General features: G+C 37.7%; 1 protein-coding gene across 2 annotated transcripts; it reads right to left on the reverse strand.

Annotated features, from left to right (window-relative positions):
* Positions 1–278: 278 nt before the first annotated feature.
* On the reverse strand, positions 279–23,882 carry LOC137283471 (uncharacterized). 2 transcript variants are annotated; one of them, XM_067814987.1, is made up of 9 exons: positions 23,751–23,882; positions 16,800–16,823; positions 12,470–12,581; positions 9,692–10,445; positions 7,616–7,710; positions 6,868–7,147; positions 5,592–5,746; positions 4,515–4,620; positions 279–3,136 (listed from the first exon to the last, which is right to left on the reverse strand). In XM_067814987.1, the coding sequence occupies exons 1-9, from the start codon at positions 23,768–23,770 to the stop codon at positions 2,955–2,957; spliced, it is 1,728 nt and encodes a 575-aa protein (XP_067671088.1). In that variant the 5' UTR covers positions 23,771–23,882; the 3' UTR covers positions 279–2,954. The 2 variants fall into 2 exon arrangements, with proteins under 2 accessions (XP_067671088.1, XP_067671087.1); XM_067814986.1 differs by lacking the exons at positions 279–3,136; positions 4,515–4,620; positions 16,800–16,823 and having other exon boundaries at positions 5,546–5,746.
* Between the last annotated feature and the right edge of the window lie 147 nt (positions 23,883–24,029).

Here is a 24,029-nt window from a genome sequence, read left to right on the forward strand (position 1 = left end):
TTTTTCAGATCAGGGAGATTTGAATGGGAGCACTGAATGTTTTCGGTGTGCTGTTATTTATTGGTGTGAGATCAGCCTCAAATGGGAACACAACTAGTGGTAACATCACACTGAGCCTGCTGAGTGGTCCCTAATTTATGATGAGTCGTATATATCATCACCATAATTATGTCCTTCATTAAACACACACATACATTCATACCTTGACACTAGCAACAGTGAAAATGTATGTGCAAGAGACTCTTCGACTCTTGAAATATACCATCTGGCTGGAAGACTGCATGTTTGGGAAGCCCTTGTACATATTACAGGAAGATGTTTTAATAGTCAGTTTCTAAATGCCGGTCACCTGACCTCAAGAATTTACATAATTCAGAGGTATGACAGTATGAGGATTTAAATTCCCTTCAACATGCCCTTCAAAGATTTATGGTTGTGTGCATTATGAAAAAAACGTTGATGTTCATACAGAACAATCTAAATACACTGTTTTTTATTGTTACACAGGGTCCAAAGAATTTTCCTTGGGTTCAGTGGAATGTAATTAATATCTCCTGATAATGTCCATATTATTCAACATAAGGCTAAATAAAACAGTGAAATGCTTCTCGAGCATCGGCACATCACTTTTATTTGTGTATGTAACAATTTCTACTGCCATTTAAGAAAATCAATTTTGACTTGGCTGCGTCCCAATCAATTTGTCCACTATAAGAATAAGCGTCTGTAAGAACAAGTGTAACTAAATCTACAATTCATTAACATGTGCTAAACTTCCCAAGCTGTATTTCTAAGAGAAAAAAAAATATGTGTTCCTCCCAAATCACTTTTTTTCTATCAAAAATTGAAAAAAAAAGAGTCCTTCCTCCTTTTCTTTTTTGAAGTAAATGTGCCCGAGAAACACTTAATTTCTTTTTATGTGAACTCATGCAAGCAGTTTTGATGATTGTAATGTTGTCCTTTAAGTGAAGCAAGTTTTCATTACAAATTGCATATACAGTTCATTCGTATGGAGAACAATCTGAAACACAGACATATATTTTGGTTTTCATTCCAGTGTCTTGTTACCAATAGTTCAAGTTCAATGAACACTTAATAATGTTTGTTTCCTTAGTGATTCACCTACTGTTGACAGCTTCCGCTGATATGCCAGTAACAGGTAATAATCAATGAGATGGTTTCATAATGCAATGTCATGGCTCAGTGTGATCAGGTAGTGGTGTAATTGAGTCAGAGTATGATATTGGTGTCACATTTTGTCATATATATAATGAGACACCCTGTAGGAACTGTTTCACTTATTATGCCTTGAGTCTTGATACAAGTAAGTGAGTGTGTTTTATTTTTATACTGCTTTTAGCAATATTCCAGCAATGTCACAGCAAGGGACATGGTAATGGGCTTTACACACTGTTCCCATGTTGGGAATCAAACCTGGGTCTTCAGCATGATGAGCAAATGCTTTAACCACTAGGCTACCTGACTGTCCCCCCACAATACAATACATTATGTTTTTACCTCGGTAAAACAGTTCATGTCTTCAAGACAAACCAATTTACATTTTGTTATCTTCTTTCTTGACAATGACTTGAGCATGTTATCATGAAACCAAATACTACATCTGATAGCCCTGCATGACAACAGGTAGTCTAGGCAGCCACTCAAGGAAGTAAAACACATGTGACTTGAAGGAAACAACTAATCAGCCTACCACAAGGAACAAGAATATCAAATATCAGATCAAATATCACAATACATTTCCTCATGATTTATATACATTGAGCTACCAGTTGTATTGATATGTAAGGTATTCACATCATTTTGCCTTTCTGTGTTGGTACAGCTACCTATCTAACTACAAGAAGTGTCCTATTGGAGGAGAACAAGTACCGTTCTGCTAGAACTCTTTATGTTGTGTAATCATGTTTCAGACTCCCTAACTTCAATCTTCATTTTTGGCACTTGTGTATGGTGAGAGTCATAGAGTCTTACATCATCTGTAAAACAGTTTTATATGCATAACATTTCTACACTTTAACTTTTCAAAATATAATGTTTGAAGGCAAATAACAAACCCTGACATACTGGTTCAATCTGTTTTAAACATCTCTCTTTGGCCAGGATGAAAGACAATAATCAGGGTTAATTTAACTAGTAAATCAAAATACTCTACCACAGGGCTAGTTAGAACTCTGTTTGTGTATATCCTAATGAGAAGTATTGAAGTAAGTCACCACTTACTTCAAGGTGCAAGATTTCAGTTCTCCAAATGAAATAGGCTTGACAAATTTTGATCCCACTGAGATGCGGACGGAGAGAAGGATGGACAAAGTCCATTCCATTATCTTTGTCATACTTTGTCAGGGATTTTAAGACAATATTTTGAGAAAAAAAATTGTAAAATAAAACAGTTAAGGAAACTAGGTTCAAGCACAGACGTGTCCTCATAGTACATTCCATACTTTATGTTTCTTCATCTTCACAGTACTGCCGGCAGGTACTGCTGGAGTAAACACTCAAACACACAACAATGATGTCCCATTCATGTTAGATAAAGGCATCAAATCATATTGTGGGGATTGTAAGTGTGAAATATAGGTGCAAATACACAGCAAATATGTTTATAACCAACAGTAAACTAATAGATATAATACTGTTAAAATGTTCAATTGAAATGCACATTTGGGTTATAACAAAGTAGGGTTATAACAAACAAGGGTTGTAACAAATTAGGGTTATCATAAGGGTCAACAAACAAAGCTTGTAACAATTTAGGGTTATAACAATCTAAAATCAGAGGTCCCTCTGGTTCTAGTTTACTGTATTTGAAAAAAATAACATGAATAGAAATTATTCAGTATCTGTGAAAGACGAAAACTACAGGACTTCCACAACACAGACATCACTTTGTTGGAGAAATACCTGACCTTTTACTGTAAATAAGACTCTAAGGATTATTTCTTCCCATTTACCAAATTTCTGATGGTTGAGTACAGACTGATAACGCTGCACGATATGCCCATGATGATGATGATGATGTTCTTGGTCTTGATGTACCAGGGCATGGTGTGTCCACACAGCTTGATGTGGAACAAACATGGCAGAGTGTATGCCAGTGCCGAGCTCCCGATTGCACCTACACACAAAGCAAACATTTGGGCAAAGCAAAAACTACACAGTGCTTTCTTCTACAAAAACTGTGTAAATTTTATTGCAATTATTTAATTGCTCACTATTTTTTTTCAGTTGATGCTAACAAATGATATTGTTAACTAGACCAGCTGGCAGTGAAAGGCTGGAATGTGAGAACTTTGCATGATAATAAAGTCCTGGCAGGTTGCTGGGTGCAAAATGCATGGATTGGTGATGATTCATTTCCCTGCTTGTGCTTTTCATGCATATGTTGGAATGCCATGTGGAATGCATATGTTGGAATCAGGTTAGGGTAGGCAGGCTTTGGGGAGATTGAGGAGATCAGGTCAGGGTAGGCAGGGTATGGGGAGATTGAGGGGATCAGGTTGGGGTAGACAGGGTTTGGGGAGACTGAGGGGATCACGTTGGGGTAGGCAGGGTTTGGGGAGACTGATAGGATCAGGTTAGGGTAGGCAGGCTTTGGGAAGACTGAGGGGATCAGGTTAGGGTAGGCAGGGTTTGGGGAGACTGATAGGATCAGGTTAGGGTAGGCAGGCTTTGGGAAGACTGAGGGGATCAGGTTAGGGTAGACCGTGTTTGGGGAGACTGAGAGGATCAGGTTAGGGTAGGCAGGCTTTGGGAAGACTGAGGGGATCAGGTTAGGGGAGACAGTGTTTGGGGAGACTGATAGGATCAGGTTAGGGTAGGCAGGCTTTGGGAAGACTGAGGGGATCAGGTTAGGGTAGGCAGGGTTTGGGGAGACTGATAGGATCAGGTTAGGGTAGGCAGGCATTGGGAAGACTGAGGGGATCAGGTTAGGGTAGACAGTGTTTGGGGAGACTGATAGGATCAGGTTAGGGTAGGCAGGCTTTGGGGAGATTGAGGAGATCAGGTCAGGGTAGGCAGGGTATGGGGAGATTGAGGGGATCAGGTTGGGGTAGACAGGGTTTGGGGAGACTGAGGGGATCAGGTTGGGGTAGGCAGGGTTTGGGGAGACTGATAGGATCAGGTTAGGGTAGGCAGGGTTTGGGGAGACTGATAGGATCAGGTTAGGGTAGGCAGGCTTTGGGGAGATTGAGGGGATCAGGTTAGGGTAGGCAGGGTTTGGGGAGACTGAGGGGATCAGATAAGGGTAGACAGGGTTTGGGGAGATTGAGGGGATCAGGTTAGGGTAGACAGGGTTTGTGGCATGCATGGTTAGGGGAGACAGGGGGATGAGTCTATTGCAATGAAGGTTTACAGGAAATAGGGAAAAAAGAATACCTAAGTGACATAGTCATTTGGTGCTGACTTAGGAAAATCAGAAATCCTGAAATCCAGCTGCCTTCAACTGCATTGGGGCCATTACAATAAGGAATGGTTATCGTTTGTAGTGCACTCACCAGTAAAAGCACCGATATATGCAAATTTGTCTCGGAAGAGGACAGCCAGCCCAGCAGCAACAATCACTATAAACATCCGCATCACATTCCGCTTGAGGGTGGACACCTGCACAGAACACCCTTCGTACCATGATTATTACAGCTAGTCATAAGTGTCTGAACAAACCTTTCATGTCCAACTGAATGTACTATGTGGGACTGATTGAAATAAAAGCCTGTTGCCTGCATAGTCCTTCCCAGTAATCATGTTAAGACTTGTTTCCAACATCACTAAAAGTATATACATTCATCCCCTCAATTCTGACATGACACTGTCAGACTGTAAAAGATTTCTCAGCATTATTTCTTTGAAACAAATGATCCTTCAAAGTACACTCATGGTTCACTATCGGCTTATTTAATGTCTACAAAGATCCATTTGTTTCTATGAATGCTTTGGGCAGTCATAGTTAACATATTTGGAAGCCTCTATTCAGCTGGCTCATGGGTGAGTTCACCTGATTTAACTTCCTCTGAATCTGATGGAGACAGCTGTGGAGTGTGGTAAACAGACATACATGTACATAATTAGTATGATTTTGTTTGTGGTTTAGCACTGCATTTAATAATCTTCAAGCAAAATTAATGTGGAACCCAAACTTGAAGTCTAAACCAGACAATCCACTGAGAGCCATTATAAGCATGAACTTACTGAACAAGGACACAGTGACGAGCATCACCCACATTTAACAAGCTGATCCTATTAGTCCTCTCTTACAACAAGCATGGGTTTGAAGCTGTGGAGACCATTTAACACACACAACTTCACAGGTGGAATTCAAATGGAATTGGCATTAGTGCAAGTGGACCAATACTGACTATGGTCAACCATCTACGACTGTTACAAACCTCTATTCTAACTAAATACAAACCTATTTGTTTACAAATATAAACGCCAGTTTGGATCATGTGGCCATTAGGTATATGATATAAGAATAGATAGTTTTGGATGATAAGAAAGTCTTTAGGAATATAAAACCCCAAACCCAGAGGTGAGAAAACAAACAGGCATGTCCTCTAGAGAACCCCAGTACTTGCCTCCCTTGATATGACGGTTGCCACAGGGACATGGGGTGTGCTGGATGATGGCAACAGTGCATCCTGGTCAGTGTACTCACTACTGCCATAACCCTCGCTACCATAATCATCATCAGGTTTTTGTGGAGTCCCTTTTTTGGGCCCACAACATTTTCCTGCAAAGGACAATAGATTTACATGTTTTTGTGGCAACACAGCTTCACTGCATGTTTCTGTGACAACAAAGCTTCTTTGCATGTTTCTGTGGCAACACAGCTTCACTGCATGTTTCTGTGGCAACACAGCTTCACAACATTTAGTCCTCCATGCTTTGGTGCCATGCTTAGAGCATCTCTATTGATTCCATCCGGTTTACCTCTCCCTATGAATTTAAAACATTTTGCCTGAAAAGATTTAAGTATTACATCAGGCGGTGATGGTATGGATGAAAAGAGATGGTTAAGTTCAGAAAGTAATAGTCATTTCCAGATTATATTTCTTCCTATTGTGCTGAAGTATGAATTGACCATAGATTCATTTCGCCTTCTAAGCTACACATTCTAAGCAGCTTTACTGCAATGTTTCTGTGGTTACACAGCATTACTGAATGTTTCTATGGAGACACAGCGCCATTGCATGTTTCTGTGGTTACACAGCATTACTGAATGTTTCTATGGAGACACAGTTTCATTGCATGTTTCTGTGATGATACAACTTTACTGCATGTTTCAATGGCATTGCAACCTTTCTCCATTTATCTGAATCAAAAGAATGTGATGTTTTGGTATAGATGCCATCACACATTGATACTACAGCTTGAGATATTATGCATTCATTATTTAAAAGTGTGTTCTACAACTGAGTCTCACTGACCCTTGCGTCCATGCGAGGATTTTGAAAGATTACATATTTTTTAAAGATGATCCCCAATTCGAAATATTCCAGAGCACAATAGCTGTTTGCTTTGCTATGCTACCACTGCATGCAGTTAATTAAAACTTACTGAAAACATATTCATGGATGATTGGCCTAGTGATCTCCACTCAACACCTACCAAGTCTTCATTGCTATTTCTGCCAGTCATGTCCAGATCGATTAATTGAGGGCCAAAATAGCTCTGTCTTTTGGGAGGTGTGTCTTATGGGACGATAACATCCAAAGAGGCTGGCCTTTTCATGATTTATTATACTGTGAAATCATGGGTCATCTAAAAAAAATCTTCTTTCTTTTTTTCAAAATCTCTAATCCTCGCTAAAGCACATGGGCCTGTGTTGTTTCTTTATCTACCTCCACATACCATCAGCGAATGTGTAGATTTCTGCCAGCTCTATCACAGGAAATATCTGGAGAGGGAATGTGAGTATAACTCCAATACACAAGCAGATGTTGACGGATATTCCTACCCAGCTGGAGTTTGGGATGTTGGTGTTGATCATCTGACTTGTTAACTCCCCAAACTTCAGATAGCCCAGAATGCCAAAGGCCAACAGGACCAATGACAGGCAGCCAACTGCACCATGCAGGAATGCACCAAAGTTGTGCCGGTTGCCCTCCATGCTGGATTCAATGGGAATAATCTGGAACACACAGACTTAGTGAAGGTACAGAAGCTCACCTATACAGGATAATTACAACTGGTGAGCATGTGTGACTGTCTTGGGGCATCATCCTTGTTATGACAACGTGATTAGTTGATGGGTTTTCTCGCACCTACCAGAGTTATTCTAGCAGTCTGTTTAAGGTGTGATTGCTTACAAATATAGGAAATATAATTATTTGTTCTAAAACATCCATAGCAATTTGTATGATAAATTGCAAAGAAAATTCAAAATGCATCATATACAACATTCAGTCTCCAGTACTTTGGGAGGATTAATTTCATCTGGGAATGAAACAACACACTTATTCGCTTTCCAGTACTTTACTGGTTCAATCAATCATATGGATGTGTAATCAATCCCAATACCATATAGAACACATTGATTTCTAGTTGTGACACTCCTGACTTCATGTTGACATCCATCATAACACCCCACTGGACATACCGTGCCGATTCCTTCAAAGGCGCTGGTGACAAGTCCAAAGAATATGGGCAACTCGACCCAGTTGTACAGCCTGAATGAGGAACTAACGCTGAAATCTGAAACAGAAACCTTTGGATACTTCTTTGCATATCAGCATTCTTATCAGTCGGCCATCAAGTGTACAACATTACTGGTACTATGAAATAACAGCCGAAACAGTTGAAGCCACAGCATTCATCACATGCAATAAAATGGCTGAGCCTTCAGGCTGGTGATTCAGTAAATGCTGTCTATGTTGACCTAGTTCAATTTCCACCTGTATAGAGAAATCCGATACACCTGTCTGAAAGTACCACCTGTCCCTGCTGGGGCTTTAGAAGCCTCTGATCTGAAAGTACATCTGCTGGACCTCTTAACTTGTCTTCACATCTAAAGCAGAGACGGCTGAAATTTTAAAACTAAGGCTGCATCGATTTGTTCCAACACATGAAAATCTGACACCTTAGTTTCTATAACCATCATCACCTTTTGATTCAACATTCTGTGTTTAAACATCAATTTTATTTGTTTGAAAAAAGTTTACATCACTTACATTCCTGATTTTCTGATAAAATCTTGGAATATGTTTTCAGTGTTATAAGTTTTGCTTAAAAAACTCTGCCAGTTAAATGAAATCTGATGTCCTTACTTCTATGAAGAACTGAATCAAGGTCTGGGTGAATCATTGCAATCGATAAAAACTGACAGTGATGAAACTGATGCCATGAAGACTCAGAAATGTTGGCAGTGGATGCTTAACTTAAGAACAAGTTGAACATGGTGTTGATGCTATTCTGCATGTTCTTATAGCTATACAGTGAAAAGATTCATCTGTTTTGCTTACCATGTTTTACTCCACGAGTGTACATGAATAAAATGGATAGGAAATTATTACACTCACAAATGCATCACACGCCTTATTCAAAACTCATGCAGAATTGTCCCTGCTCCTTGGGCAATACAAAATATCACACTTGTTTAGTATAAGTCATACTACACAGTTGCTTGTGTAATAATATCCATATGCAATTACAGTTATTACATCTGATGTTCACATAAAAAGCAGATGAATCAAGATGGCCACAGCTGCCACGTAATTGTGATAATAATCAGTACAGTTACATATTTAACATGATGACAACTCTCACATTACCATTTCATTTCTGAAATATTTACATCATTACTATGTAAAAAAATACGAGCAGGTGCTAAGCAGAACATAGACAAGCACATTGAGAAGGTGACAACAGTACATCCAACTGATGCAATCAAGATGTCATGTGTGCAATTATCAGTGAAGGCATGAGTTTTGAACTGCCAAATGTATAGGTAGCATATGTCTGCACTGAAAACATTTTATCATTATCTTAGTCTCAGTACACCTAAGGTCAGCATTGTTTGGTACACTGCTATACTGAGTCTAACAAAACCTAGTAAAAAGGCGCCTCAGCTAACCTTTGTGAGACCAATCAAATGATAGATGGCTGAACGCACAATACCAGAGAACAGCTACTGTTTAGGGTAGGCAGGACAAAATTCCCCATTCACTGATACTGATCTCTCATCAAACGAAAATTTGCATATATATCACAGACATCTGACCTGCAGTACATACGCCTAGGGCTGTCTGGTGACATGGTTACAATAGCAATATTTCCAGAAGATAATCTTGAATATTACCAAAAATGCTATTTTCAGCAACTAATTACTCACTGTTGTGGTGTGCTCCATGTACGTTACTCAGAAGCAACTGTACAGAAAATAGACTTCAGAATCGTTCGTGTACAATCTTTTTTGAGGTTAAAGTTCAAAAGGTATGTGTGAATAGTGATTTGGTAAGCTGTGTTCTGATTGGTTGATTGAAAAAGTTGGTTGATGTGACCTTCCACTAGGGTCTGTTAGACTCAGATTAAAGCAGTATAATGAATACTACTTTATACAGACTCATCACTACACAGACTAAATTATCAAATAAGATGAAGGCAAATTAACATGCTATAAACAACTAGAAATTGAAAAGGCTCTTAACTTGATGTCAATCCCAAGAATCAAACTTACCTGCAACTAGGTAAATCATTACGGCAATGGCTCCCAGGAAAATTGAGAAGTTTGCCCATACACTGATTGCTCCAAGATGGCGTACATTTCTCACGTAGGAAAATCCAATGAAAACTGGCAAAGGCAACACAACCAATAACATGAGTGATGGAGCTGAAGAGACGAGTATGGATGTGGAGATGGTTGTGATGTTCGTGACATTCAAGTCTGTCATGTTCTTATCCAGTTCCACGAAATCCAACACTGAGTGGGAATCTGCTTCTGGATTAGCCTCGTAAAAAAGTGACCCTGGACCTTCTATGGAGCTGTTTCTCCCTAAATGTGCATCTTGTACAGATGGAAAGTCATAGTTGTGGTTAAAAGTTTGTTTCTTTCCCCCACATACATATGTGCTGTTCATCAAATGGCACATATGAAATGGAAATATGGCTCGAATGGTATTGCCTATAAATATGAAATAAGCCACACAAAATCCAAACTGTGTAATAAATATACAAAAGTTTACAATGTAGAGACCACATTTTCCATAAATGATTTTCCCCACATCTCCGTATGATAGATTGCGAAGCATCTTTTCTCGCATTTCAACACTGAAGGTATTTTCAATGACGATATCCCCATCATTTGTGATCCCAGACTCTCCTTGTGACTGTGTGCCCATTACGGCATCAATAGCCTTGTACTTGCACTTGACGATCAGGTGACAGCAGTGGTCAGTGACTATGGCAATGAGAAGTAGGCACACCACCCCTGGCTGTGGAGGACAGAAGCATGGAATTGGGAGTTATAACAATATACTTAAATAGTTACCATGGTTACACATATAACAACCTTCAAAAATGAGAAAAAAACATGTGAACATGCAACTAAGTTGTGGACAAACACCTGTGTGGTAAGTGAGTTCAGTTTTTTGCCGCTTTTTGCAATATTTCAGCAGTATCACCAGAAATGGGTCCTCGGCATGATGAGTGAACACCCTAACCACTAAACTACCTTACCACTCCTCCTGTGTGGTCACCATGCACCTGTGTTGTAGACATGCACCTATGTGGTGGACTTGCACCTGTGAGGTGAACATGCACCTCGGGTGGATATGCGCATGTGGTGGACAGGCACCTGTGTGGTAAACATGCACCTGTGTGGTGAAACATGCACTGAGGTGAACATGCATCTGTGAGGTGAACATGCACCTCAGGTGGATATGCACTTCTGGTGGACATGCACCTGTGTGTTGGACTTGCACCTGCGTGTTGAACATTCTTCTGTGTGAATGGTGCATGATACACTGAGTGGAGTGGGTAAACTACTAAATGAACAGACTATACCTATCAATTACTTCCAACTTACATAACATATTAAAGACTTATCCAAACTGAAATGAACCTACTCTCACTTTTTATAACAGGCCATTTTCACATATGATGTCAAAATGTTAACATGTGTAATATAGGAAGTATAGAACCACAAAAGAATTATCACACACCAGGGGCAAATGTTTTTACAGATATCTTAAATATATCTTAATATACCTTAAAATAAATCCTGTCATATATGTGGAAATTCTTCAATTCCCCAAAAATGGTGACAGAGCATGCACAACTTGTTGCACAGGAACAACTCAAGAAATGTTGCATGGCTGCAGTCACCCACTGTTGATTAAATAAGGTCAAGAACCGACTGAGAATTGTCAGCATGTCACGATTAGAGACATCACTCACGGTACTTTACAGATGGAGATATTTGAGATATCAGTTAGCATCAATTTAATATAACAATAAATTCATGAGTTAATCTTGTATTCAATTGCAAGATATCAGTTACTGAATTACCAACATAATTAGAAAACCGTGATTGTTTTTAAACATTTTTAAACCTAGTATGATTTACTTATATCCTGAATATTTTTTTCAGAGATCATTACATTTACAGCAGATATCTTTACATATCAAATCAGTTCAAGATATCCCCATTTCAGTTGAAGTTTTTTCCAGTTTATTTAAAAATAACTTTATAACAATATCGGTAGTTTTGCTATGAATGTGAAAACAGCTTGCCAAAATGTACATGTCTGCACCCAGCTTATGTGCTATACAAACTGCCACCTTTTGTTGTATCTATGCCAAGAGTATGCTATAACATTAGGTCTTCATAATGAGATGAATATGACCATGAATTACACTAATGCTTTTGAGTAAATGTTCCTGGAGTGAGTGAATGAGTTTAGTTTTATGCCGCTTTTTAGCAATATTCCAGCAATATCATGGCAGGGGACACCAGAAAATGGGCTTCACACATTGTACCCATGTGGGGAATTGAAAACTGATCTTCGGCATGACAAATGTTCCTAGATAATATTTAAGTCTCATATTAGATAATACAGTGTATAAGTAAACAAAGATGGACTGAGAATAAGCGTTTCAGTTTCATGTTCTCACTGAAGCACGTGGTACAGCAAGTGCGTCTGTTATGCAGTCAGTTCTTAACTGCAGTCTTTATTAAGTGCAAAAGGGTAGTGTATGTTATGTGAATATATGAATGTTAAGGCTGGATAATATGAGAGAAGCCATGTCTCATGTTTTCAAATTGAAAATAGCTTGATAAACATCATCAGTGTGCAATATAGCTGCCTCTTCTAGAATCTTATCAGCCCCATACAAACTACTATATTATTATATTTGTCTACGTACTATTTGGGTCTCTGTGCATTGCGTTTCAACACACTTATCCATGCATGTTTGTCTGCATCTACATTTAAATAAACAATATATATGAACTCACCACAAGGCCACTTTGGTGGAAGGCGAAGGCAATGGACAGGTAGTTTGAACCAATGAAAGCCTTCAGCATGTTGGCAAAGTCTGCGATGTGAACATACCATTTTGGATTTCTCCTGAAAAAAAACCAGGCAATCACCATATAAATCATTATCAGCGCAATTTGTTATTACTGCATTTCAAATGCTCCATATCCATCTAACATCTCCGCCTTACTTCACCTGTAACGGTGAGTATATAGTAGGCCTTAGCAACCCATTCTGTCTGTCTGCAAGAATTGTGAGTGAGTGAGTGAGTGAGTGAGTGAGTTAGTGAGTGAGTGAGTTAGTGAGTGAGTGAGTATAGTTTTAAGCCACATTCAGCAATATTCCAGCTATATAGTGGCGGTCTGTAAAGTTATCTAGTTTGGACCAGACGATCCAGTGATCAAAATCATAAAGATAAATCTGCATGATTGGAAACTGAAGAAGTGTCAACCCAGACAATGAGTCTGACCACCTGGACATTCATGGGTCCCCTAGTTCAGCTCTTGGACTGTGATGGCTGTTTGTGTTCATTAAGTGTACACATTTTTTGTTGTCTTTTTAATAATCAAATGTGTTTCAAATATCATTTATCATAGCAATCTGATACATGCAAATGATATAAGGGTATTCTGTATTGGAGTATCAGTATTACTCAGGTAATGACAGGGAAATGAAAGTGTCACTGACAAAGTGGACATACATATGTTAGAGGTGTGACGATACAGAAAATTCACGGTATGATTCGTATCACGATATTTGGGAACGATACAATGTGATTCGATACACATCACGATATGCTATCTTCAGTTACTTTCTTTAGGATTGTTTATTTTGATATCAAGTAACAGTGTAAATATTTACATAACCGTCAATTTCTAGTGACAATTAACAATTTTGCGGTCAACGATACGTATCACGATACTACAAAAGTATTGATATATTTATCATTCAATAAAGTATCACGATTATCGATACTAGGATATATCGACACAGCTCTAATACATGTACATATAGGACATCGTGGGAGAACATTTTACACCATGGAAATATTAAAATATACCAAGTAAATAACATGCCAAAACTTCATGGGGTCACATTCATCATTTGTTTTTCTGTCATCATCGTAAACATCATGATGCTGATCATTACTTACGTCTCTTGTTGTATGTCTATTAAAACCGTTTGTTATTTACAGTGAAATACTTGTAATATTTGGGATTTTCTGGATTTGTATAGTTTGATTTGTTTGTTTCACGTTGCACGGTCTCAGCAATATTCCAGATAACTATGCCAGCGGTCTGTAAATAATCAGCATCGAGCATTGAACCAACAATCCTGTTAGTTGCCTCTTATGAAAGCCAGTCTTAACAATAACCTGTTGATTATGCCTGTGTCAGTTATTGCCTTGTGTGTTTCTCCTGTGGTGTTAGGTAACAGTACTAACACTCTCCATCTACGATACAGAACTTTGGTAATTCTTGGATATTGTTGCTAATCAGTTATTAACTGGATAGACAGCAGAGTAAACAAGATTGAACAGTCTCATGGCAAACCTTCAACCAGTGTATCCTGACATGAATAAGGGTGACAACTCTGCATAGTCATCCATGGTCCAGTAATATAAATGAGGTGACGTGAAACCGAATGTTCCTATACTGACAATGGTACAATGGTAACTTACTTCCTAAATACCGTATCTCCTCACATGGCTCTCATCTGATGTACAATGAGCATTGTCAGTAAGCTATGGAATTAAATCAGAGTTTACTTCATGAGCACCACTTGATGAAGTGGTAACTGTCAAGTTGACGCTTCTCCCTGATTGTCACTGAGTGACTCAGTGCCTGGCTTATGTCAGCTGTATAATAACTCTATTGTTATACTGTGCATTTCAGCAGAGGGTGGGTGACAGACTGCATAAGCAAATCTGGGCTGGTAGCTAACAACAAATTGTTTGGAATGTACTGAATTGTAATAGCCCTTCAAAAATTATCTACTAAGTGGAATTATTCAGTCACAGAAAAACAACCAAATATAAATTTAAGTCCAAAAAGACAGACATAATGACAAAATGAGTTAAATAATATGAAATTATATAAATTATGTAAAACATTTTATGATGAGAGGAACATTCTGTATAAAAATACTTTGTATAACAGCATTGGGGATGGCGAGAGAATAGACATGTATCATTGAATCAGATCTCTGATTTAGTTATTGAAGCTGCAAAATATATTGTGTATTTATCACGTGACAGTAATCTGTTTAGTTTAGAACAATGTATAAACTTACTGGGGTCGCATCATTAAGTCTTAGTCTGTTCAGTTGGAAGATTCACAACACCAATATTGACTATTTACTAGTCATTTTAACTTCCAGTGTTACATGGCAGTGGTCTGGGTGAGAAACTCCATGTAATATATGTAATTGTACCTGTTTACTAAACCAGCATTTAGTCTCTGAAATGAACATGATTTATGAAAAATACAAATAAAAAAAACAGTTCTTAAATTATAATACTGAAATATAATGAAAAGAAGCCCAGGGACATAAAACTGTCGTTCTAGACTTCATGGACATTCTAGACTTGAATGGGTTTTCTGGGCTATATCTGTTTCAGGGTCTGTATCACAGACTACCTGTTTACATGCCGATCCCAAGTAAGTACGGACAGAAATAAGCAGTGGAGGCCATACACCATAGCCAGGTTACACAAGGACACAGGACACATTTCTAAGTACACAAGGACACATTAACTGAGGGACTGATGTCACCAGATTAGCAAACCCAGCACACTCTGCAACCAGCTAAACATACCTAAACAACACAATCTAAACAACCTAGAAATATTTTGGAACATAAAATAATTTGATATACACAATTTGCTTTACCAGTCTCTTCGAAATACTGATACCCCTCTGGTCTGAGGACACATCCTTCATATAGGACACTGTATCAGATGAATGTTTCAATCTGGCTATTAGCACCAAGGTTCTTCACCGATGTCATTAGAAGGCAAATCTTTCAGTGATTCAGAGCAGCACATCTCCAAAGCTTGACTGGCATCTACTCCCAAGGCGTTATTACGAAAGTCGGTAGCCTAGTTGTTAAAGCATTCGCTCACCACACTGAAGGCCTTGTTTCGATTCCCCATCTAAGTACAATGTGTGAAACCTACTATCTGGTCTCCCCTGCTGTGATATTGTTGAACGCTGCAGCATAACACTACAGTTTGTTTGGATCCAAATGCTGAAACAACGTATAAAGTAACGAAAACACCAGACCAACTCTGGCAAAAGGTTTCAAAATGTGTTTCTCCAAAAGAGAAAAGATAGTTAAACAATCATCATTTTGTTTAGCTTTTCCAAGTGTAGTTTTATGAGGGTACTTAAAAGTAACAGCAAACTGTTGTGGGAACTGACAAACGTTATGAAACTATTTCCAGAGTTGGTCTGAGTTCCAGAGCTGGTTTTCATTACATTCTGTAATGTAATGAATGTTTGATCATGAGCTGGTATGGACATTTTGAGGCTGATTCATTGGTATAATTTTTGCCCCAAACAACTCACACCCTACAATGCCGGGCATGTTTGTGAACTCTGCAAGAGTTGGGAAGATCATAATTTCCAAATTTAGGCAGGAAAGAAATCAAACACGTCAGACTGGTCCAAGAACCTTTTCAACCTTCATTTTGTCTGAACGGTCAATGTTTGTCCACTTTTCAGATCAAGAAGCAGACAGATATGAAAACGCTCTTCCCTGATCAAGCACCGACTACCTGCCTACCAAACCATGATCCCCCAAATAACTTAACCCGAACATTCCTGAAAACAGATATGTATACAGAATTGGAGACTCAACTCATACATGAAATCAGTCTACACTCAGCATTTCAACAATACCAACCTAATCAGAGACACTGTCAGAGGGCTTCGGCCTTTAAGATGTGTTAATGTTTATCAACTAAGCAAATAGCCAATAAAAGACGTTTAGTAATGAACAGGAAACAGAAACCTGTTGTCACCACTTACCACTTCAAATTCTAGCAATTCAAAGACTGATTTAAGTTAACCCCATCTTATTCGGGGGATTCGGTGAGAATACTGTATATGTTATAATATATGCATTAATAGCCAGATAATCAAACTGGTATGATAAGCAACAACTGCACACAGCAAATATGATAGGGATTTATCCAAGGAAATAGAAGGCCGCCACTGCAACATAGGAATCATGAACATATGTTTTTTAAGCATAGTGAGGGTGTTAGGCAGTTTATAAAAACGTTAGTTCTAAAGCATTAATTACCTTTGTGGATGAAGGACCTGAAAACTAAGCATGTAATCACGCTTGTAATCATTGTCATCAGTCATATAATTCCAACCTTTCAGAAATGTATCAAAGTTGAAAATATTATATTGGCATATATGGGTCAAGACGCTATAAATATGAGTATGACATTTATGATACATGTATCTAAACTGTGTCAATTAAAGTTAATTTGAGATGTGACCTAATTGTGCTTGCTATAAATACATGCTACCAACCAGTACTTATCATTTTCATCTAAATTTGTGTAAACCATATTGACCGAAATTTTGAATGATCTTAAGAAAATAGATTAGAAAATCATTCAGTGTTCCAGATATATATAATAACAATATTTATACATTTTAATCCAAGATGGTGCAATAACAAGAATTATTAGCATGGTTCAGTACAGATTAGCTGATATGGCATCTCCAGTCTTATGGGCTCATGATATTATGAATTGGAGGCAAAAACACCCAAAACTCATTTCTGGTGTGTATTACTCAAAATATACCTGTGGTCTTTTGGAGAAAACCAGGACAGTAGACATGGTAGAAGAATAACATACACTAGTTACGTGCCATCTGGAAATTATCATGCTATTATGCTTATAACTGTATAGTGTCGATATCCAGTTCAGTTATGTTTTTCCCTCGATCCTTGGATGTGCACCTCAACTGCACATTGTATTTTCAATCTCAACTCACTGGGGATCACACAACCGAGTTAATGTCGCTTTCCCATCCTTATGTCACACCCATTCACAGGTAGTAACTGAATAACATATGCTGTTTACCTGTTATCTTTTGTCTGATCACCTTTTAAGCAACTGACTTTGACAAACGTCAGGTAATATATTCAAGCTGTCTAGACAGTGAAATAGTAAATAAGTAAATCAATACTGACATAAAAAGCTTATACACACCAGCTTATACACACCACCTGTTCCATGAAACTGATTATCATGAAACTGGTTTCTGCTGCAGCAAATACTATGCCTATACATGTGTGTAAGTAACGAGATGTGTAACCTGCCTCACAAAGTTATACCAATACAGTATTGTCAAGTCATTGCTGTTTCTATTAAAACTGAAAAAAAACCCAAAAAATCTGTACCAGTAAATACAACACCACACTGGGAAACAAATATACATACTGATAATTATAATGGCGGGATAGCATGTGTGACTTAAGAGAAATCTGCTTTTCCTAATATATCAGCAAAAAATTTCTTATCTCGCCCCAGTCAAGAAGATTTGACAATGTTAAGCAAAATATTGAAAATACATTCAGATCAACAATGTGTCTTTCCTGTACAAGATCTTTAATTGTCTACATACATCAAAGAAAATGACTGTGATTCATGAGAACACACTCAAAATAAATGAAGCTTATAATGTATTATTAACAAACTATTAAAAACTATTGGCTGACCATGTTAGTCTCCTTATAATACTTTACAACATCCTTCCTAGGAATATGTAATTACACATGTTAACAACAAGAGAAATTAGAACAAATAATAACTAGTGTTGTTCCGATTTGATGATTGATCATTTTGATTATCCAATTAATGACCATGGAAATTCAACCAATTCCTAACACTAATAATAAGTTGTCAATATGTGTTACTGCTCAAGTACACTGTCATCTGAACAAGCTATACATCTGAACATGTCATAATAGTAGGCATTCATGTTTATGTCTTCTTTGTGAAAACATGGCAAGCCTCCCCTCTCCAAAAAAAAGAACAAACTTGCATTTCTTTTACTGTTCAGTATATCACAAAAAATGAAAACTTGTTCATCTTTTCCTTTCAGTGAGCATGTTTCTGAAGCAGTGGCTATAAATACATTCTGTTAATAGCACAATGTTTATTCTAATTATTAATGTATGCAATTAAATGTCGTGAAACAAGGTATCTGGATCACTAACATTCATGCCTGGGACCTTCTGGTTGTTGAGGCATTATCACCTGTATAATATATTCCCCAACACTGACGGCATTAGGTGTGACTGATTTACAATTGAAAAACAACCTAACCTTTACATCAACATATGTGACAGCTGTCTACTGGAATATAATACTGTTATGAGCTTTTTTGTTGATGCCGGAATGTTCTAGCACATGAGAAACAATTCCAATAATTGCATGATATTATGTTTTTCAACAAGTATAAAAACTTATTTCCAATTAGTAATATAAAATGTCAGTCCCCTAATTAACATTTTCTTGCATCTGCTGTACATGTGCATACTACCTGTCATGTAGTGTTGAATGAAATTTTAATTAACAATAATTGGTGAACATGTCAGCAGTAAAATGACATGGTATGAACTGGAATTGATGCTTTGTCATATATAACAATACAAGAAGTAATAATACTGAATCTAGTGTAGTCAATTTACATTTATCATTGTATTTATTGATGCCAAAGAAAATATTTATAAGTGTGGCGTACATGGAAAAATCATCTTGTTTACTTTTCATGAAACAAAATGGAAGTTTTGAAATAATTAATATCAAAGCTTGAAAATATACACTCATATTTCTTACAATAAAAAACCCTCAATACAAGTGCTGAAATGTTATGCCGCTATGAAGTCTTTGTTTGCCAAGGTAAACGGGCCAGAGTTACCCTCCTGTGATTATGATGTAATTTGTGCCACTTGATTTACCTTGGTCTCCTGTACCTCCTGAAATTCATTATGTTAAAAAGGTATGTATTTCATACGAAGAAGAAAGAAAACTAAAAATGTAAGCAACCGTCCAGACTGATTGTAGGTATTTTCATTCCAAAACCTCACCTCAACCAAAATACCAAGTACGTATAACAACGTTAAGGTATGTATGACATCACTATCAGCAAGCAATTTTCAAAAAATGGTATGTTGATCCACATAAGTTCATGGAATATTTGGAAGGAAACTTTTGGTGTGTCAAGTGGGAGAGTGAAGTTAGTATTCCAGCAATATCATGATGAGGAAACCAGAAATAGTTTCTCAGGGAATACCAGTGTGGGGAATTGAACCTGAGACAAACCACTGGGCTACCCCAACACCCTTGTGTCAGGAAATGCATATGCATAAATGTGTCATGTAAGTCTTCTGAAACATTCTCTGTGATGTTAGTTTCTTTTTGTTTTGACTGTGACTAAGGAAAATGTCACAAGTGGGGCAAAGTATGTGAGTTTCCAGCAGTCATGATGGCACAATTGTGGAAACTTGTGTTGAATCTAGAAAATCTTTGGAATGTTTGGAATGCATGTTCTAAAACTATGAGCAAGTGTATTCAACGTGTAACATAATGGATCTCTAATAGTACATGACACACTGTGTAAAATCTGAGAGTGGTTTTATTTCCATTTTTAAAAAGTGGTCCTTTAAAAGTGCACAATCCAATGTTTGCCATACTTTAACTTGCCACTTGGCCATCCAATGTTTGCCATACTTTAACTTGCCACTTGGCTATCTGGTGTTGGCAATACTTTAATTTACCACTTGGCCATCTGGAGATGGCAATACTTTAATTTGCCACTTGGCCATCCAGTGTTTGCCATACTTTAACTTGCCACTTGGCCATCCAGTGTTGGCTATACTTTAACTTGCCACTTGGCCATACGGTGTTGGCAATACTTTAATTTGCCACTTGGCCAACCGGTGTTGGCTATACTTTAACTTGCCACTTGGCCATACGGTGTTGGCAATACTTTAACTTGCCACTTGGCCATCCAATGTTTGCCATACTTTAACTTGCCACTTGGCTATCTGGTGCTGGCAATACTTTAATTTGCCACCTGGCCATCTGGAGATGGCAATACTTTAACTTGCCACTTGGCCATCCAGTGTTTGCAATACTTTAACTTGCCACTTGGCCATCCAGTGTTGGCAATACTTTAACTTGCCACTTGGCCATCCGGTGTTGGCAACATTTCAATTTGCCACTTGCCATCCGGTGTTGGCAATATTTTAATTTGCCACTTGGCCATCCAGAGATGGCAATACCTTAACTTGCCACTTGGCCATCCAGTGTTGGCTATACTTTAATTTGCCACTTGCCATCCGGTGTTGGCAATATTTTAATTTGCCACTTGGCCATCCAGAGATGGCAATACCTTAAGTTGCCACTTGGCCTTCCAGTGTTGGCTATACTTTAACTTGCCACTTGGCCATCCGCTGTTGGCAATACCTTCACTTGTCACTTGGCCATCCAGTGTTGGCAATACTTTAATTTGCCACTTGCCCATCCGGTGTTGGCAATACCTTAACTTGCCACTTGGCCATCCAGTGTTGGCAATACTTTAATTTGCCACTTGGCATCCATAGATGGCAATACTTTAATTTGCCACTTGGCCATCCGGTGTTGGCAATACAAATGTACAAAGTATTGAAATGCCAGGAAGTGAAACTAAATTATTGTAATATGATGGATCATGGATTATTCCTGAATGTTCATAAAGGGAAAAAACAAGAGAAAACACTTGCAGAAACAGACAGATAATTTACTCAAGGCCATAAGGACCTGCAGATATTTGAGACTGCTGGCCTGATACAATAACAACTGGCCCTGGGCCTCCGGACCAGCGTTTATCTCGAATGCTTCTGATATTCTGATATCATCTGATATGTTTCACTTGATTTCACCGAGACACTCATTTTTAAGTGTATGAGGAATTTAGAGATATGTGTACGGAAGATGATTAATGAACCACAGCTGTGACGTAATGGGTAAAACATGACTGACATACATGTCACATTACTGTGTAAACCATCTGCAATATAGTTGATAGTTCATTTCAACGTTTGTGTTAGCATATTTCCAAAACATTCTCAACGATTTTGGGTTCATCGACAATGCTTCAGAATGACCAATGGTGATTCGAAAATAATACAGTGGTGATCACACTAATACATTTTTACTAAAAATTCAATCACCCAGTACAATGTGACATTTGAATTAAGACATACTACAAATTATGCAAAATGCTGTGAATTTTGATTTAGTATTGTGTCAAAACTGGCAAGATATACAATGAATGCCATTTGCAGTAAATTTGCCCTGCCTACATGAGCGGATGATATCACTGAAAAGTGAATTCAAAACAGAATTCAAAACTGTGAAGTGAATTCATCTTCATGATGTGTTTGGATAAGGTTTTGACATGAAAATGAAGGTGGAAGGGAAAAGACATATACTGTAGGAATTATGCAGAAATGTAGCAAACAGAAAGGTGCACGTCCATTGATGGCCAGCTAAATATATATACAGGTTTCATTTTTGGTGAAAGAAACTGTTGGAAAGACAGCTAACTCAGGTTGACTTTTTACAATTTGGTTATATTGTAACACTTCTCATAATATGTGTAGATTTTCAAACCACTACAACATCATAATGTGGAACACAGTACACATAGCCATCAGACAGATAGGCAACAAATGGATTAAAACAGCAGCCTGCGAATCAAGTCGCAAGAACCACACATAATTTCTCACACCCTTGCAGGTGAAAAGTCCACAAAGTCACGCAGATTATGCTTGATGGCAGTTAGGTAACAATAATGTCATATTGCAAGAGGAAGAAAGCAATGACTTCATACATTGCAAGGGACATAAGACTTGGTGTTTTCTATGGAAATAAAACTTTTGGTAAATGTGCAAAAACATCAATCAATATAACCCCTAAAAAAGAAATTAGTTACTTCTAATAGCTCTATCTAAGACATCAGTATCACATGTGCACAATTCTAGTATTCTTTCCCCACAGTATCTGACAACAATAAGAAGAACAAAAATAAAATCTTCATGTTAAGTAACACAGGAAAAAATAAAGACAAAGTTATGAACCCAATAAAGTTTGTTTCGCATAATCATGGGGTATGTCACTTGATCTCTATATAGCAATTAAGTTAAAGTTCACAAGTGATTGATAACTTCATTTCCTCCCAATTACTTAAAAGAAACACTCAAATAGTCACACAATCAATTATCCAAGATTACTTTTAATTTTATAAATAGCATCAGACATTCTGAAATGGCAATATACTGTTACAGATAAAGGTGAGAAAACATCTGTTTGCACTGACATGATCCCTTCTGCTGTGTTATATAAAAATATGATTGGCAATATTGAATGGGCTGGACACACTGTTAAATAGTTAATGAAGGACTGCAATTAATTCTGTTTCATTAATTTAATGAACAGAAGTGCAATTTTAGGAATACTGCTAAAATGTGGCGATAACTGTTTGGAAGTCAGTGTTGTTTAGGCTATAAAACTACTTGACAACATGTCATATGATGAAAAACTGGAAGACAAATAGACCCAGATAGCATTCATAGTTGGCCCAAGATTGGCAAATGTTGGGCAAACGGGCCAAGTATGAATGCTATCTGGGAGATTCATTTTAAATTTTGAGCAAACTTGCCCTTACACTGTTACAAATCTGTCATCTATTCTATGTGAAATAAGTGGCATTTGATTCTCTATATTTGGTATATAGATCAGCCTAATTAGGAATTGTCACTTGTAAGATATTTGGCTGGCATAAAATGTCAGAAAGGTAAAAACTATTTGTCTCCATTTTGTACAGGTTTCATAATATATAATGCTGTTATCATTCGCAATATGGCGAAAACTGACATTCAAAACTATCAGTTCTCAATTCTTATTTGTACGTGTCATATGAGAACTGATGGGTTTGTATGTCTGTCACTTTTCCCACCAAAGTATATCCTTGCATTTTATTGCAAACCTTGTTGAAACTGTTTTTAACTAACAACAAATCATATCGTAACTTTTTCATTCAGATGTTGAGAACGTTCAATTAAGATAAGTTTGGTAAAGGTCGTGAATTAGTATCATCAGACACATAGACATGTAATATAGGCCTGTATCCCTAGATCTGATAACTGATTGTATCTTGACATAATTTTATAACGTTCACCTACCTGGTTTCGAGTCCTTCCATGTTTGCCTTTGTAATAAGTTATTTTCTAAATTGACAATTAAACTGACGCTTCTCTCCCTCAGATCGTCGCATAAAATCACCTTCCCCAACTAGCGAAACTTCCCAACCCCAAGAAACACTCACACGCTACGCGTGCTACATTTGCCACACAATCAATGTTAAGTAACTGCATTGGCTAAATAAGTATATATTGCTGTGGAGAGCTAGTGATGACAGCTGTACAGTTAAGCTGGTTCCCGGCTCTATTTGCGCGGTTCAA

This window comes from Haliotis asinina, chromosome 5 (assembly GCF_037392515.1).
Source record: "Haliotis asinina isolate JCU_RB_2024 chromosome 5, JCU_Hal_asi_v2, whole genome shotgun sequence".
Taxonomy (NCBI): domain Eukaryota; kingdom Metazoa; phylum Mollusca; class Gastropoda; order Lepetellida; family Haliotidae; genus Haliotis; species Haliotis asinina.